This window comes from Oncorhynchus mykiss, chromosome Y (assembly GCF_013265735.2).
Source record: "Oncorhynchus mykiss isolate Arlee chromosome Y, USDA_OmykA_1.1, whole genome shotgun sequence".
Classification (NCBI taxonomy): domain Eukaryota; kingdom Metazoa; phylum Chordata; class Actinopteri; order Salmoniformes; family Salmonidae; genus Oncorhynchus; species Oncorhynchus mykiss.
Genome location: NC_048593.1, coordinates 31,848,135 through 31,866,030, shown reverse-complemented (window position 1 = coordinate 31,866,030; position 17,896 = coordinate 31,848,135). Strand labels below are relative to the sequence as shown.

The following is a 17,896-nucleotide window of genomic DNA, read 5'->3' as shown; positions in this document are numbered from 1 at the left end:
TGCCCTGGGGCATTGGGATATTTTTTAGACCTCCAAAGAGTGCCTCCTACTGGCCCTCCAACACCACTTCCAGCAGCATCTAGTCTCCCATGCAGGGACTGACCAGGACCAACCCTGCTTAGCTTCAGAAGCAAGCCAGCAGTGGTATGCAGGGTGGTATGCTGCTTTGTTCCTGTCTTCCCACTCTTTCACTCAACCCAGCCCATTTTCCTTTGTGTAACAAGCCGTCATATCTGTTCCGCCCGCTAGGGACGTTTTCCTTTATGACGTCATTTGTAATCAAGTTATGATTAATTATGTGTATGTGTGATTAGTTAGGTATTTAGTAAATAAATGATTAAACCCAAGTTTGTATTGCTGATTCAAATTGTTAGCCAGGGTTCTTGCAGATAACCAAGAATTTACAACTTTCAGATGAGACTGTAGTAAGATGAAGATTAATGTTGACTGCTATTGATGTAAAATATTACGAGTTCTTTAAGAGTTTATTCGGAAGATAACAGCTCTATAAATATTATTTTGTGGTGCCCGACTCTCTAGGTAATTACATTTACATGATTAGCTCAATCAGGTGATATTAATTACGGAGAAATTATTTTATAGAATAGCATGTCATATCACTTAATCCGGCATAGCCAAAGACACGACACCTTCGTATTTGGATTGTGAACACATTTCAGAGAAGTGAAGAAGATTACCTTGCGTCGAGAGATCGTGCCAGGATGTGAAGACAGTTGACAATAGCAGGGGCGTCATTTCCTATACAGGATATACAAAGTCACCTAGATATAATGAAGGCTGGCAACATTAAGATAAATTCTTTGGGATTTACAGTACCAGGTAGAAAAACCTTTAATTCAAGTACATTAGTTAAAATGACATCAACTCAAATCAGCATGAGAAGGGGAGAAAGCCAAGCACAGGAAATCAGAGTCAGAGGTGGACGAACAGCGGACAGTGAAATAGAGATACAGTGGGGAGGGTCAAACACAAGTTAGTCAGATGGAAACAGACCAGGAATGATGGGACAGAACTAAATCAAAGACGATTTCTTACCAAAGAGAGAAACTCTGTGTCTCACCAGAGCAGCCATTTTACAGAAGATGCTACAGCGACACCCAATAGAAAGGAGAGAGGAAACGCAGAGGAAGGTAATGGTAATGGTTGATGAAAGGTAATGAATGATGAAAGGTAATGAATGATGAAAGGTAAGAGGAAAAAGGTGAAATTACAGCACAGGTTCCAAAAGAGAGACTTGACATGATGAGTAGAGAAAAAAGAAAGTGGCGAAAGCCAACTAACTAAACTGAGGTGTAGCAATACACATGTAATACAGTGTGTGACAGAGTTACCTGGCAATCATCTCTTTCTCCTTGTTAGAGGAATGTCCTCCAGTACCCAGGACTTTGGCCGGTGTGGACAGGAAGTACAGCGAGTGGTTTTTAAAGTACTGATTGATCAGGGGCAACAGGATCTGAAACAAACACAGTTCATCATCATCATCATCATCATCATCATATATTCTTATACCCCTGCAGTAAACATTTAACAGTTGTATCAAATGCCCTCTCTCCTCCTCTCTAGATAGGCCTGTTTCATAGTGATTCTGCTCTCACCTTTGCAAAGAATTTGATCTCCTGCTCATGAGGCGACTTCTCCACTCTGCCACTGCTCACCACAGCCTCTGAATGAAACCCAAAAGACAACATTATGGAGTATTGTTATCGTGTTAAATGTCAACACTGACTCTACACTGATTCATTCAGTTGCTCAATAACAAAGCACTATTTCATTGGTTATCATCATCCACCCTCCTCCAAGAGCCCACTCTACCAAGATGAGCTATGAACTCCTGGGCCATCTCCATCCACTTTAACAGCTTCTGCAGGAAACCATAAGCAAAGCGCTTCTCGATAGATGAGATGTCTGACTCCATGTCTTTTATCCCCCTGGAGAAAGAATTCAAAAGTCTGATTTATCAATACATATTCAGTTGCTTCCTCAACTTGATACCTTCAATGACTTTTCCTTTTACCTGGTGACTGCAAATCCATTGAGTTGAAGGAATTTAAGAAGCTCCTGAGCCTTTTCCCTGTCTCGTGCCTTTTCCTTTGCTGTCAGGGTGTCATAGGGTACAAGCAAAGGGTGGGAGCCTCCTCCTACACACAGTCAAAACACACACAAAGTTCCCATTTACTTTTTTTTAAGAAAAAGGTGACTGGCAATTCTGTAGGCAATATCCTCTTTGTTTTCTGAACAGAATGACCTCTGACCTTTGGACTGCAGCTCCATCTTCTTCTTGCGACCCCAGGTATTGTGATAGTTCTCTGCAAGCTGTTCTGCCATGGACTGGGGAAAGGAGAATATATGAAAACATTGATCACATTACAGTCTGTAAAGTAATTGAGAGGGATGGGTAGCCTAGCGGTTAGAGCGTTGGTCTAGTAACCGGAAGGTTGCAAGATTGAATCCCTGAGCTGACAAGGTAAAAATCTGTCATTCTACCCCTGAACATGGCAGTTAACCCACTGTTCCTAGGCCGTCATTGAAAATAAGAATGTGTTCTTAACTGACTTGCCTAGTTAAATAAAGATAAAATACTTTAGTGCCATCATACCTGCAGCTCTCTTGACAGTGCCATGTGGGGGATCTCAATCGGTTGGGGACTGTAGCCATGGCTGGGGTCGTACGTTGCCTGAAATACACACATTTATTCATACTGTTTTTATTATCTCTGTCCACAGAGATCCTATTAAATGGGTTATTCATCCTTTCCTATCGTCCTTTTCTCTGTACCTGTGCAGTCTGAGAAATTTTCCGAGCACCCTTCTTTTGCTCAGTCTTGGCTTCCTCTCCTTCCCTCATTTGATCCAGAGTCCACTCCCACGCAATTATCGCCTTCACGGACTCTTTGATGGGCCAACGGTAGATCTCTTTGTCCTACAAAGGAGGAGATCATTACAGACAGAGGGCATCAGAGAGCAGAAATTGTAAAAATGGTGGTTGACAGAAAAGACTATGCATTGTAAGAAAACGATCAACTGTGCCTCTTACCTTCTCTGAGAATGTTTTGTACGGTCGGAGCATGGGGTGAGTTTTAGAATCTTCATCCAACATCTCTCCATACGTCCAGTTGTTCTGAATCTGCAGGTGAACATACATACAACATTATTGTTTAAAACACCATACATTGTACAGTTTGCTGTACAACTGATACACAAACGTTTATGGCTGCCTTTGGTCGTTTTTTTTACTGACCTTTTCAAAAGCCCACTTGTCATGTGTGTATTCAGCATATTTGTTGATGAAACCATCCAATCTCTCAGGGATGATAGTACTACAACACAAAACATCAACTTCAGTTCACCATAGACATAACATACTACACAGTAGCTAAAAGCAGAGGATACTGCGAAATATTCATAAAAATATCAACACTTTCCATTGAAACTGTATCTTATCTAAATTGTTTGTGTTTTCTCAAGGCCTTCCTCCTATCAGTTGACTCTCCCTTCATCATCTCCCTCTTCTCTCCTTCATCTTACCCCCTCATCTCGCCCTCTCTTCTGTCCATCATTTTCTCTCTCTTTCAATCTCCCTCATCTCACTCTCTCCCATTCAAGGGTCTCACTTTGTGGTCTCCACTGGCTTGGGATCAAAGTTTCCCTCTGCATCCACTGAGGCTTTCTTCTCAGTCTTGGAGGAGTAGCTGGCATCTACATAATCTGGAGGGATGGCCCCAGCAATGGCACATATGCACGGCATGGCAATTTTGAACAGCTCAGCATCAAATTTCTGAAACCAGAACCAGATGACATAGTGAAATATTTATACAATGATCTATCAACGTATTGTTTTTTATTGGAGCCAAACATTTCCTGGTGACTAAGATATGATCGATCAGTGTAATAGTGTAACCTTGTGGGCCAGGGACTCAAAGATGCCCCAGAAGAGTTTGCGGGTGAGATGCAGCTCCTCCTCTGATGACACTCCAAAGTTGCCCCAGCCGTTGGGCAGGCAATAGTACTTCCAACAGCGCTCATAGTGATTGTTCAAAAGCTGCAGCCAACAAAATAACATTATGAGATCGGTGAAATGATGCATACTAACATCTGGATGATACATACATTATCTTGATACAGCTATCTTCATTTTTGATTCTATAAAGGTTTGATTGTCTAATGTTTAAGTCATGTCCATACCTTAAGTGGCATTTTGGCATATTCATTGAGAATTGGTACATCAAATACCAGCCTTCTCAACAGGTGTTGTAACATGGATGGCCGTAGATTTCTAAGAAATAGACACAAATAAATAAGCGCACGTAAATACATTATCAAGCATGGTTAAAAGCTTCTCTAGGGTAGGGGGCAGCATTCGAAATTTTGGATGAAAAGCGTGCCCAAATTAAACTGCCTGCTACTCAGGCCCAGACGATAGGATATGCATATAATTGGTAGAGTTGGATAGAAAACTTTCTAAAGTTTCAAAAAACTGTTAAAAGTGTCTGAGTATAACAGAACCGATATGGCAGGGGAAAACCTGAGAAAAATCCATACAGGAAGTAGGATTTGTTGTTGTTGTTGTAGCTTTCTATTCAATGCCATTACAGTATCCATTGACTTAGGACTCAAATTGCAGTTCCTATGCCTTCCACTAGATGTCAACAGTCTTTAGAAATTGTTTCAGGCTTGTATTCTGAAAAATGAGGGAGTAAGAGCAGTCTGAATGAGTGGACCCTGCAGTGTCACATACTGTAGCTTTTTCATGCACATGACCGAAAGAGTGCCTTTCTTGTTTACCTTTTATATTGACAACGTTATTGTCTGGTTGAAATATTATTGATTATTTAGGCTAAAAACAACCTGAGGATTGAATATAAACATCGTTTGACATGTTTCTATGAACTTTACGGATATAATTAGGATTTTTTTGTCTGCCTGTTGTGACTGCATTTGAGTCTGTGGATTACTGAAGAAAACGCGCAAACAAAACAGAGGTTTTTGGATATAAAGAAAGACTTTATCGAACAAAACAAACATTTAGTGAGTAAATGAATGTCTTCTGAGTGCAACCATATGAAGATCATCAAAGGTAAGTGATTCATTTTCTCTCTATTTCTGAATTGTGTAACTCTTCTACTTATCTGGATACTGTTTGTAATGATTTCTCGGCTGGGCTATGTTCTCAAATAATCGTAAGTTATGCTTTCGCCGTAAAGCATTTTTTAAATCTGACGCCGTGGTTGGATTCACAAGAAGTTCATCTTTAAACCTATGTAAAATACTGTTTTCTGAATTTTTATAATGAGTATTTCTGTATTTGAATTTGGTGCTCTGCAATTTCACTGGATGTTGGCCAGGTGGGACGCTAGCGTCCCACATACCCTAGTGAGGTTGAACACCTCACTAAAAGTTCAATGTACAAACAGTTTAGGGAAGAGAACATGTCATGTCCAGGAGACATGAAATTATAGAGGACAATTCTACTGACAGAATGCAGAAAAATAGACTTCAGATAACAGCTCATGGTAAGTCCAACTCACTTGCACAAAGCCATGAGACATTCCTCAATGACATCTCTCTGGGCCTTAGTGAAGGCTCGTCCGCGGGACAGACGGTAGATGGTGTGCAGCATGGAGTCGATCATGATGGCCCGGTGGTCTGTGCCGGCAAACAGGAAGGCACACTTGTTGATGAGGGGCAGCACGGCCAGAGAGAGGTAGCGGTTCAGAGCCAGGGCCATCTCTGTGGTGCAGAAAGCTGCCTAGTGGGGAGAGATCCATATAAACCAGGGATGGGCAACTTTGTTGGGCGTAGGGGCCACAAAACCAATTTCAGGTCTGCGTCCCCACATCCATACCCACACCGGCAGTCAAAGCCAGCCCTAGCATTTTTGGGGCACTACGTGAAATGTTGTTTCCCCCCACTCCCCCACTGGGAAAACATTTTAGAGGCTCCCCCTTTTGAGGTTTTAGAGTTAATTTCCTGCAATTCTACACATTTTGCCAAGGGGAAGAGAAACGTTTTTTATTTTAAAGCTAATTTCCTACAATTCTGATCGAGAGTGACTAACAAAATCAATGGGGGCCCCCAGGTCAGTAATTCCATCATGATTACTACAAGTTTAGATAGCTGGCCGCTAAACTAACTTACCAAACTAAAAATGTTTTGCTGAGATGGGCTAATTGAGTGGCTGTCAGTGACTGACATAACAAGAGAAAAACTGCTGATGAACAACCACATTCTGAAATTGCCCCTTGTGTATTCTACTATTCTAACTCTCAACAGTAATCCACTGGACTACAAAAGGGGAGCCGCGGGTCGCCAGTTGCCCAACCCAGATTTAAACTGTCATATTCTCTGTGTTCAAAAGACCACACACTAACAACTCAATTCAAATGTTGAGACACATTTTTAATCAAACATTATGCTGATATGCCAACAAATTAGCTGTAGTTCTGTTTACAGTCAATATATGCTTAGTGTCTCACTCCTGCATAAGAGCAAGTTATTGCCTTGTACAGTATATGAGTAGTGAGATCGAGAGAGGCTGACTCACTGTGTCCAGAGAAGCAGCTGCCCTCATGTCAGGCAGGAAGCCCACCTCCAGCACATGGAGCAGGAAGTCCTGGTTGTCAATACCATACACTCTGTCAAGGAACAGCACCATGGGAGCCTTGTGGTCCGGCACAAAACTGGAAGACATCTTGGGTTCAATGATGCTGTTATCTAGACATCACAAAAGACAGAGGGAAGTTAGAGGGGAGAATAATGCTAGGACTCACATCATATTAACACTTTTGACTACAGATATAATATGGAACATATTATGATCAAACTAAACTAAAACCATTTTTTGTTCTGTTTCATAATCAAGACATCAATACTCCCTTTCCTTGAGCCAACACAACAGAGTTAATTGAAGCCAAATGGTTTCCCCTTTGGCTCACCCTTTCCAAAGTCTGGGATTTGGACAGACAGGCTGATGACTCCCACCAGGTCCTCTATGGGCACCAGGGACCTCAGGATGGCCCTGATCCTAAGAGCCTCACCCTTCCCAGCCTGGATCAACTGGAGGATGAAGAACAAATAGCAATGTCTTAGACTGAAAACACAGCAGCTAGCTAGCACAATTCCATAAACATTGGCTTCTCTCTTAAGGTTTCCCAACGCTCAGTACTCACATGCATCTCAGGAGCGCAGCGTCCCAGCAAGTCAATGAGAGCTGAGTAGAAGGACATGATGGCATTCCCCAGATGCACCTTGTTCTCCTCATGCTGCCCCTCTCCACCAGGGAACCTACCAGGAGAAAGGAAAAATTCATACATGTAGACCCAAAACCTTTGAAAGGAGAACATGTTCTAATCTGCTACACCAGTTAAGATTAGATAGTCAATCGGCAGAGTCCCGAAGCGGTTTGGCACTTACATGCCGGGGAAGCGCCTGTCTTTCTTGACAGTGGGGCCGTCCCTGGCAGGATCTTCAGAGATCTTGATGGCCTCCTCTATAGCAGCCAGTAGGCCGTTCCCACCCTCTCCTCTCAGGGCCGGGCCAAAACACTCTGGCCGACGGATCAGAAGACGCACCACCACATTGGCATTCTCCTCTACGCTCTCTCCTATGGGGGACATGGAGCCAAACCACGTTCAGTGACGAAGGACAAACAGAAAGACAATACCAAGAGCAGTGTATTCCATTACACGAAGCCAACAAACACAGACCGTTGACGAAGACAGCGAAGCGGAGGAAGTCCAGGTATTTCTCTCCGCCACAAGGGTTCCAGCCAATGTCAGGGTAACCCTTAGCCAGGAGCTGGGGACAGCTCTGAAGCCCACAGCCTGCAAGGTACTTCACCACCTGGGAGGAAAAACACAGTGCAAAAGAGACAGAAAGAGTGATGACCAATGTGCTGCTGGATCAGAGAATGTTCATGTGGGTGCTGGGGGTGTCCAACCTTCTCCAGGTCTTGTTCCTGTAGCGCCAGAGCCAGCTCATTGTTATCAATACAGGATGCTGCAGCTACGTCTAGAGGGGTGGAGCCACGCATTCCTGAAAGACATCCATGACACGTTCAGTTTCTGCCTTTAGAGGAATTATGTCAACCTTTCTTTCCCATTTATACAATAATATAAACTTGTATTGGAAGAAGATATCAATGTCCCTCACCAAGGCCGATGCCGCTGTTCTGAAGCAGGTAGCTGAGGTGATCGAACATGGAGCGTTGGTTCTGACGACTGATACGACAGAAGTAGCACAGGAAACGACAGCAGTTGGTGACCATACGAGGGAATCTGATCTCCTGCAGAAGAACACATGTAGGGTGAATGACTACAGTGTAAAAATATGTTACGCATTTGAATTTGCAGACAAGCATTGATCCTGTAGTTATGAAGCATATAACCACTTCACCTTGGAGTCACCACCACCCAGCACGTTGACCATCACCTCCATGACAGTCTCGTGCATGCCCAGCGCACGCATCAGGTTGGGGTGCTGATAAAACACTTTGTTGCTCATGATGTTCCTGATGGAGAAAGAAGGCTCATGCTGATTCTCAGTTCCTCCAGTTCTCTCTCCGGTATACTAAAGCAATAAGGCCCGTGGGGTTCTGGTATATGGCCAATATACCACGGCTAAGGGATGTTCTTATGCATGACACAATGCAGAGTGCCTAGATACTTTCAAATAGCTCTTTGTTGACTGTTGCTGGGTGTTATCATCGTCCATCAGCACCGGCCTGTACCATACCTGCCCTAGGCTCTCTCCTGGCCCCTTACACTAAGTCTGAATTTGTCCTGTTAGGTGACCTAAACTGGGACATGCTTAAACCACCTACCGAAGTCCTAAAGCAATGGGGATTCCATAAATATTTCTCAGATTATTACCAATCCCACATGGTATGACTCTAAACACCCAGAAAAGGCTACTCTCATCGATGTTATACTCACAAACAATCCTGATAGGTATCAGTCTGGTGTTTTCTGTAATGACTTAGTGATCACTGTTTTACTGCCAGTGTTCGTAATGGCTGCTCAGTGAAACGACCAGTCCTGATTTGTCATAGACACTTGCTAAAAAACTTTAATGAGCAAGCCTTCCTGGCCTCTGTAAAATGGTATAGAATCATCTCTGTCGATGATGCTTGGACCTTCTTTTTTTAATATTTTCAGTGATATTGTTAACAAACACGCTCCCATAAAGAAAATGAGAATTAAAAACAGGTTCAGCCCCTGGTTCAACCGTGATCTTGCAGAGTTACTCCACCTCAAGAATTCCATTTGCCGAAAGGCTCGGCACACGCATACTCAGGCTGACTGGCTCTCGTTCAGGCAAAGGAGAAATAAGTGCACTCAGGCTATCCGGAAGTTCTGGAAAATGGTTAATGACCTGGAGAATGAAGCCTCCTCCTCACAGCTGCCCATGTCCCTTAAAGTTGATGATATGGTTGTTACTGACAAGAAGCACATGGCTGAGCTCTTTAATCACCACTTCACTAAGTCAGGATTCCTATATGACTCAGCCATGCCTCCTTGCCTGTCCGACATTTCCTCATCTCCCACCCCTTCTAATGAAACTATCCCTGATGCTTCTCCCTCTTTTTCCCCTGTCCCGCTACAAAGTTTCTCCCTGGAGGCAGTCACTGAATCCAAGGTGCTAATGGAGCACCTTAAACTTGACCCTAAAAAAAACATCTGGGTCAGATGGTTTAGACACTTTCTTCTTTAAGGTTGCTGCCCCTATAATCGCCAAGCCTATCTCTAACATTTTTAACCTGTCTCTCCTCTCTGGGGAGGTTCCCATTGCTTGGAAGGCAGCCACGTTGCGTCCTCTATTTAAAGGGGAGATCAAGCTGATCCAAACTGTTAAAGGCCTATTTCTATTTTGCCCTGTTTATCAAAGTGTTGGAAAAACTTGTCAATCAACTGACTGGCTTTCTTGATGTCTATAGTATTCTCTCTGGTATGCAATCTGGTTTCCGCTCAGAATATGGGTGTGTCACTGCAACCTTAAAGGTACTAAATGATGTCACTATTGCCCTTCATTCTAAGCAATGTTGTGCTGCTATTTTTATTGACTTGGCCAAAGCTTTTGATACGGTAGACCGTTCCATTCTTGTGGGCCGGCTAAGGAGTATTAGTGTCTCTGAGGGGTCTTTGGCCTGGTTTGTTAACTACCTCTCTTAAAGAGTGCAGTGTATAAAGTCAGAACATTCGCTGTCTCAGGCACTGCCTGTCACCAAGGGTGTACCCCAAGGCTCGATTCTAGGCCCCAACCTCTTCCGAATTTACATTAACAACATCGCTCAGGCAGTAGGAAGCTCTCTCATCCATTTATATGCAGATGATACAGTCTCAGCTGGCCTCTTCCCAAATGTTGTGTTAAACTCTCTACAACAAAGCTGTCTTAGTGTCCAACAATATTTCTCTGCCCTTAACCTTGTTCTGAAAACCTCCAAAACAAAGATCATATGGTTTGGTAAGAAGAATGCCCCTCTCCCCACAGGTGTGATTACTACCTCTGAGGGTTTAGAGCTTGAGGTAGTCACCTCATACAAGTACTTGGGAGTATGGCTAGATGGTACACTGTCCTTTCTCAGCACATATCAAAGCTGCAGTCTAAAGTTAAATTTAGACTTTGTTTCCTCTATCGTAATTGCTCCTCTTTCACCCCAGCTGCCAAACTAACTCTGATTCAGATGACCATCCTACCCATGCTAGATTACGGAGACGTAATGTATAGATTGGCAGGTAAGGGTGCTCTTGAGCGAGATGTTCTTTACCATTCAGCCATCAGATTTGCCACCAATGCTCCTTATAGGACACATCACTACACTCTATACTCCTCTATAAACTGGTCATCTCTGTATACCTGTCACAAGAACCACTGGTTGATGCTTATTTATAACCTCTCTTAGGCCTCACTCCCCACTATCTGAAACATTTACTGCAGCCCTAATCCTCCACATACAACACCCGTTCTGCCAGTCACATTCTGTTAATAGGTCCCCAAAGCACACACATCCCTGGGTCACTCGTCATTTCAGTTCGCTGCAGCTAGAGACTGGAACAAGCTGCAACAAACACTCAAACTGGACAGTTTTATCTCAATCTCTTCATTCAAAAACATAATCATGGACACTCTTACTGACAGTTGTGGCTGCTTGCGTGATGTATTGTTGTCTCTACCTTCTTGCCCTTTGTGCTGTTGTCTGTGCCCAATAACCTTTGTCCCTGTTTTGTGCTGCTACCATGTTGTGCTGCTGCCATGTTGTGTTGCTACCATGTTGTGTTGCTACCATGCTGTTGTTGTCATGTGTTTCTGCCATGCTATGTTGTTGTCTTAGGTCTTTCTTTATGTAATGTTGTCTCTCTTGTTGTGATTTGTGTTTTGTCCTGTATTTTTATTTTTTATTTTTAATCCCAGCCCCCGTCCTCCAAGGAAAACTTTTGCCTTTTGGTAGGCCATCATTGTAAATAACAATTTGTTCTTAACTGACTTGCCTAGTTAAATAAAGGTTCAATAAGTAAAATAAAGATATATGGCCACAAACCCCAAAGGTGCCTTATTGCTATTATAAACTGGTTACCAATGTAATTAGAACAGTAAAAAAAAAGCATTCAGAGCTTGAACCACCCAGTTTATAATGTCTTCTCTGTACTGACCCGATGCTCTGGATCATGAGCCTCTCCTCCTCGGGGCCCATCTGGACGATGAGCAGTGAGCGGATCTGTCCCAGGCACTCCAGCAGGTCCATGGTATCCTTTATGGAGATGGCGTTGATGGTGTAGGCCTTGGGCAGGGCCCGGATCAGCTCCCCCAGCCCGTCATACTGACGGTGCAGCAGGCTGAACATCAGACGCACCAGCTCAGGGTTCTGGATGAATGACTCCTGGGCCCAGTGGACCATGGTGTGGGTGATCAGCTCCTGGAGGGTGCCTGGTGGGGTGGTTATAGAGGAGGGACATCAGTTAATTGATCAATTGTCTGTTTTTTGTTGTGTTAGTGATAAAAATCATTTTAACCTGAAAATAATTGATTGCTGAAACCGAATAAAACTATCCCATGGCGACTAGACTGAGATTGATGGTACATTTTTGGCTTGATTTTACCGTTTTTAACTGGGACAGCTGATAGAGAGTGAGACTCACTGGGTTTGTTCTCCTCCTCAGGTTTCTCCTCCTCTACCTTCTTCTTACGGAGGTGCCTCAACTTGTCCAGCATTCGGAGGAGTCGCCCTTTGAGAGACATATCCAACTCCTCCACTACCTCTTCCTCTTCGATATGTACACCTGACATGACATCAGGGGTGATACATCATTGACATTAGCTGAAAACTTTTCATCTCAACTATTGGCCCTCTTTGATATACAAGTGAAATTCTAAGTTACACGTGGAGAGTAAAGTAAGAGCTTGACTGACTGCAGTGAAACAGCAGGTTCTTGTGAAAAGCCTGCAGGGCATCGCGGACCTCGTCAGGCACAGGACAATCCTCATCCTCTGCAATGTTCTTCAAGTTCATCAGCATGTTGACCTGCATATCAAAAAGAGACAAACAGTAAGATGTTGTTACCTTTCATGTACTGTTACAAGTGTGACAGTGTACTTTATCCTCCGGTAGACAGTGGCTGAGGCGGAGGGTACCTGCTCCTGTGGTGGGGAGCGGAACTCAAGGGTCTTGCGAGCGGTCTCAGCAGCGGTCATGGTATACGCCAGCATGAGCTCGTTGTAGCGGGCTCTCTGGTTGGCCTGCAGCTGGCTCACAAACTGGTCTGAGAAGGCTATGATGGCCTCCACCCTGTGGCGCAACTCACAGTCACAGAAATACTGCAGCAGAGTGCACATCTGACCGACAGAGAGAGAATGACCTGAGACTTAGCCACATAGATTAGGGTAATTCATCAAACTAAGGAGGATAGTGAAAGTTACAGCGAACTGAAAAACACACACACCAACCTGTAGTTTGACAGACTCTGGAAGCTTCATGTGCAGTAATCCCTCTTCCAGACCTACTTGTTCTTCTGCCTCTCCATGCTTCACCTCCTTCTCAGTCTCCTCAGCACCTTTCTCTCCGTCATCCTCCCCCTTGTCTTCCTCTTTTTCTATAGGCTCCAACTCCTCTAGCTCTGCCTCCATTTCCTCATCTTCCTCACCCATCCCCTCATCCTCCATTTCTGTTTCATGTCCGCTCTCTACTGCTCCCTCCTCTTCTTCCTTCACCTTCAACCCCCGTTCTTTGAGGGCCAGTGTTTGGTCCCCCTCTCCCTGGGCAGCAGCCTCTGCCTCTCCACTGAACACTGTAGGCTCTATCATCTTCAGGATGTGCTTGACATCTTCATTATCAAACACACCCATGATGAGCAGGGTGCTGATGAGCTTGAGGATGGGGACAAAGTGGAACTCAACGCTGCCTCCTACAGGATCCCGCATGGCTTGACCACCATCCTGGACAGCTTCTGTCAGCATGGTCAGGGCCTTTGCCTTCAGCACCTACAGGAGAGAGAGACACACTTTCATGACCATCAGTCAGTTCAAACAGAATATCTTTCCCCTCTCCCTCCATCAGTCTGGCTCAGTGTTGCAAAAGGAGGGAATAAGGAGGAAATCCGGAATCCTCCAACCAGGATTTCTGGAAAACAGGAAATTTATTGAAAGTTGAAAAGATTGCAAACCTATGAGGCTCCTTACATGTAGGGGGATGAAGGGGCTGAGGGTGTAGATATCCAGGTCTGCCCCTACAAACCCAGTGGGGGAGAAGTGGAGTTTGGGGCGCAGACAGGTAGTGAGGCCCACCCCTGGTAAAGCATGGGATTTGTCAGTGTCTGAGTTGAGGTTGATGCTGAGCGTCTCTTCAGTCATGGGCACAATGAACTCCTTATTGGTCATGAGGCGGTTCCGCTTGGCCGACTCCAGGTGAATGCTGATGAGCAGATCGTAGTAGCCACTCCTCATTGGTCCAGGCAGGTAGGTGTTCTCTATGGCGTAGAATAGCTGGGATTCGTCAACATGGCTGCACAGGGCATGAGCCACGCGGTTGTTCCCCAGAGCACAGACTGAGCCGTACAGTTTCAGAGTGTGGTAGTGGAACTTCAGCAGGTCCATACGCTCCGACAACTCCAGGATGTCAATACATCTAGACGGGACAGAGGCAGAGGACAGTATGGCCCAAGGCTGTACAGATTTGGACAAATCTATTGCATCAGAGCCAAAATGGCTCCTGTTTATATGTCTTTCCCAATACTATAGCTAAGACTGAAATCCATTTCACAATCAAATACAATAATCTTCTGTTTAGATGTCAGCAATGGTGGCAGTGTTCTGACCTGTTCTCCTCAGGGATGTGCAGGGCCATCATTGTGATAGGCTCTCTGCACTCCACCATCCAGCCGTGCCTGTCGTTCACACGGCCCATCTCTGGGGACAGGAAGTGGTTTGGCATGCGGCTCCAAATGACTGGGGTAAGCATCTGGACATCCAGCCTGGGAGGACACTGAGGGACCGGGTTCTTACGCTCACTGCGGAACATGGCTGCTGAAATAGGCATGATGTTCTGAGGAGAGAACAAACACATACATTGCAGAGTAGAAGGGTCGTCGTTGAAGTGAAATAATAGCTTGAGTATCCTTGAGGGTAAAAATACAGAATGAAATAGAAAACATCCATAACACTGTAAAACGCAGACAGTGGAGGGGTAACACTGTAAAATACAGACAGTGGAGGGGTAACACTGTAAAATACAGACAGTGGAGGGGTAACACTATAAAACGCAGACAGTGGAGGGGTAACACTGTAAAATACAGACAGTGGAGGGGTAACACTGTAAAACGCAGACAGTGGAGGGGTAACACTATAAAACGCAGACAGTGGAGGGGTAACACTGTAAAACGCAGACAGTGGAGGGGTAACACTGTAAAACGCAGACAGTGGAGGGGTAACACTGTAAAACGCAGACAGTGGAGGGGTAACACTGTAAAACGCACAGTGGAGGGGTAACAATGTAAAACACAGACAGTGGAGGGGTAACACTGTAAAACGCAGAAAGTGGAGGGGTAACACTGTAAAACACAGACAGTGGAGGGGTAACACTAAAACGCAGACAGTAGAGGGGTAACACTGTAAAACGCAGACAGTGGAGGGGTAACACTGTAAAACGCAGACAGTAGAGGGGTAACACTGTAAGAAGCACAGTGGAGGGGTAACACTGTAAAACACAGACAGTGGAGGGGTAACACTGTAGAACGCAGACAGTGGAGGGGTAACACTGTAAAACGCAGACAGTGGAGGGGTAACACTGTAAAACGCAGACAGTGGAGGGGTAACACTGTAAAACGCAGACAGTGGAGGGGTAACACTGTAAAATACAGACAGTGGAGGGGTAACACTGTAAAATACAGACAGTGGAGGGGTAACACTGTAAAATACAGACAGTGGAGGGGTAACACTGTAAAATGCAGACAGTTGAGGGGTAACACTGTAAAACACAGACAGTAGAGGGGTAACACTGTAAAATACAGACAGTGGAGGGGTAACACTGTAAAACGCAGACAGTAGAGGGGTAACACTGTAAAATGCAGACAGTAGAGGGGTAACACTGTAAAATGCAGACAGTGGAGGGGTAATACTATAAAACGCAAAGTGGAGGGGTAACACTGTAAAATGCAGACAGTGGAGGGGTAACACTGTAAAATGCAGACAGTGGAGGGGTAACACTGTAAAATGCAGACAGTGGAGGGGTAACACTGTAAAATGCAGACAGTGGAGGGGTAACACTGTAAAATGCAGACAGTGGAGGGGTAACACTGTAAAATGCAGACAGTGGAGGGGTAACACTGTAAAATGCAGACAGTGGAGGGGTAGCACTGTAAAATGCAGACAGTGGAGGGGTAACACTGTAAAATGCAGACAGTGGAGGGGTAACACTGTAAAACGCAGACAGTGGAGGGGTAACACTGTAAAACACAGACAATAGAGGGGTAACACTGTAAAATGCAGACAGTGGAGGGGTAACACTGTAAAATGCAGACAGTGGAGGGGTAACACTGTAAAATGCAGACAGTGGAGGGGTAACACTGTAAAACGCAGACAGTGGAGGGGTAACACTGTAAAATGCAGACAGTGGAGGGGTAACACTGTAAAATGCAGACAGCGGAGAGGTAATACTATAAAACGCACAGTGGAGGGGTAATACTATAAAACGCACAGTGGAGGGGTAACACTGTAAAATGCAGACAGTGGAGGGGTAACACTGTAAAATGCAGACAGTAGAGGGGTAACACTGTAAAATGCAGACAGTGGAGGGGTAACACTGTAAAATGCAGACAGTGGAGGGGTAACACTGTAAAATGCAGACAGTGGAGGGGTAACACTGTAAAATGCAGACAGTGGAGGGGTAACACTGTAAAATGCAGACAGTGGAGGGGTAACACTGTAAAACGCAGACAGTGGAGGGGTAACACTGTAAAACACAGACAGTGGAGGGGTAACACTGTAAAACGCAGACAGTGGAGGGGTAACACTGTAAAACGCAGACAGTGGAGGGGTAACACTGTAAAACGCAGACAGTGGAGGGGTAACACTGTAAAACGCACAGTGGAGGGGTAACAATGTAAAACACAGACAGTGGAGGGGTAACACTGTAAAACGCAGACAGTGGAGGGGTAACACTGTAAAACGCAGACAGTGGAGGGGTAACACTGTAAAACACAGACAGTGGAGGGGTAACACTGTAAAACGCAGACAGTGGAGGGGTAACACTGTAAAACGCAGACAGTGGAGGGGTAACACTGTAAAACGCAGACAGTGGAGGGGTAACACTGTAAAACGCAGCCAGTGGAGGGGTAACACTGTAAAACGCAGACAGTGGAGGGGTAACACTGTAAAACGCAGCCAGTGGAGGGGTAACACTGTAAAACACAGACAGTGGAGGGGTAACACTGTAAAACGCAGACAGTGGAGGGGTAACACTGTAAAATACAGACAGTGGAGGGGTAACACTGTAAAATACAGACAGTGGAGGGGTGATTCTCGCTGAGTCTGACCTTGAGCTTCCCCAGGTCCACTTGCAGCATGTTCTGACTGGAGGGCAGGACAAAGACAGCTGGGAACAATTTAGTGTTGGGCTCCACCTAGAACAAACAACCACAGTGTTACACAGGAAGCCACAATGGAAATTAGATTTCGAGCTTTAATGTGTTATCCTTGATGATTTTTTAATTGTATGTGGAGGTGTCTCTTATCTATTTTCTTAAAATTGTCTAATAAATTCAATCAATCAAGCAGTCAAGCCCAGAGCAGTTTGTACTTTGCTTATTATTAAACCAGTAACCCTTGACATGAGTAATGAAATACAAATCAAATCGAAGTGTATTTGTCACGTGCGCCCGAATACAACAGTTGTAGACCTTACAGTGAAATGCTTACTTACAGGCTCTAACCAACAGTACAAAAAAGGTATTAGGTGAACAATAGGTAAGTAAAATAAAACAACAGTAAAAAGACAGTGAAAAACAGTAGCGAGGCTATAAAAGTAGTGAGGCTACATACAGACACCGGTTAGTCAGGCTGATTGAGGTAGTATGTACATGTAGATATGGTTAAAGTGACTATGCATATATGATGGACAGAGAGTAGCAGTAGCGCAAAAGAGGGGTTGGCGGGTGGTGGGACACAATGCAGAATACATGTTTACACTGAACACTGCATCTCACCTGGTAGAAGGTGTTGATCTCTTTCCCATTGGCTGTGAAAGTCATGAGTCCTGTGTCAAGGTCAATAAGGCAGCCAATCACAAAGTCCTCCTGACTGACACGGGTCTGCTGGGAGCTGCTGAACTCCCCTCCCCACACCATGTAGCAGTTACTGCGCTTCATACTGAGACAACATCGGAAGATATTAAG

At 44.7% G+C, this 17,896-nt stretch overlaps 1 protein-coding gene across 1 annotated transcript in view; it reads right to left on the bottom strand.

Annotated features, from left to right (window-relative positions):
* Positions 1 to 17,896, bottom strand: part of LOC110509422 (ryanodine receptor 1-like) — an 88,063-nt gene that overhangs the window by 42,516 nt on the left and 27,651 nt on the right. The window contains exons 32-63 of the mRNA XM_036968227.1: positions 17,708 to 17,870; positions 17,039 to 17,125; positions 14,324 to 14,550; positions 13,689 to 14,133; positions 12,957 to 13,490; positions 12,645 to 12,845; positions 12,423 to 12,534; positions 12,152 to 12,292; positions 11,666 to 11,939; positions 8,412 to 8,526; positions 8,169 to 8,301; positions 7,957 to 8,051; positions 7,724 to 7,859; positions 7,431 to 7,620; positions 7,187 to 7,301; positions 6,953 to 7,073; positions 6,562 to 6,731; positions 5,546 to 5,766; positions 4,203 to 4,293; positions 3,919 to 4,059; positions 3,632 to 3,795; positions 3,259 to 3,337; positions 3,055 to 3,144; positions 2,797 to 2,940; positions 2,618 to 2,695; positions 2,274 to 2,349; positions 2,036 to 2,159; positions 1,834 to 1,949; positions 1,617 to 1,684; positions 1,353 to 1,474; positions 1,057 to 1,106; positions 699 to 759 (exon numbers count right to left, since the gene is read on the bottom strand). Of these exons, the coding sequence (XP_036824122.1) occupies positions 699 to 759; positions 1,057 to 1,106; positions 1,353 to 1,474; positions 1,617 to 1,684; positions 1,834 to 1,949; positions 2,036 to 2,159; positions 2,274 to 2,349; positions 2,618 to 2,695; positions 2,797 to 2,940; positions 3,055 to 3,144; positions 3,259 to 3,337; positions 3,632 to 3,795; positions 3,919 to 4,059; positions 4,203 to 4,293; positions 5,546 to 5,766; positions 6,562 to 6,731; positions 6,953 to 7,073; positions 7,187 to 7,301; positions 7,431 to 7,620; positions 7,724 to 7,859; positions 7,957 to 8,051; positions 8,169 to 8,301; positions 8,412 to 8,526; positions 11,666 to 11,939; positions 12,152 to 12,292; positions 12,423 to 12,534; positions 12,645 to 12,845; positions 12,957 to 13,490; positions 13,689 to 14,133; positions 14,324 to 14,550; positions 17,039 to 17,125; positions 17,708 to 17,870 (4,884 nt within the window). The remainder of the gene's footprint in view (positions 1 to 698; positions 760 to 1,056; positions 1,107 to 1,352; positions 1,475 to 1,616; positions 1,685 to 1,833; positions 1,950 to 2,035; positions 2,160 to 2,273; positions 2,350 to 2,617; positions 2,696 to 2,796; positions 2,941 to 3,054; positions 3,145 to 3,258; positions 3,338 to 3,631; positions 3,796 to 3,918; positions 4,060 to 4,202; positions 4,294 to 5,545; positions 5,767 to 6,561; positions 6,732 to 6,952; positions 7,074 to 7,186; positions 7,302 to 7,430; positions 7,621 to 7,723; positions 7,860 to 7,956; positions 8,052 to 8,168; positions 8,302 to 8,411; positions 8,527 to 11,665; positions 11,940 to 12,151; positions 12,293 to 12,422; positions 12,535 to 12,644; positions 12,846 to 12,956; positions 13,491 to 13,688; positions 14,134 to 14,323; positions 14,551 to 17,038; positions 17,126 to 17,707; positions 17,871 to 17,896) is intronic.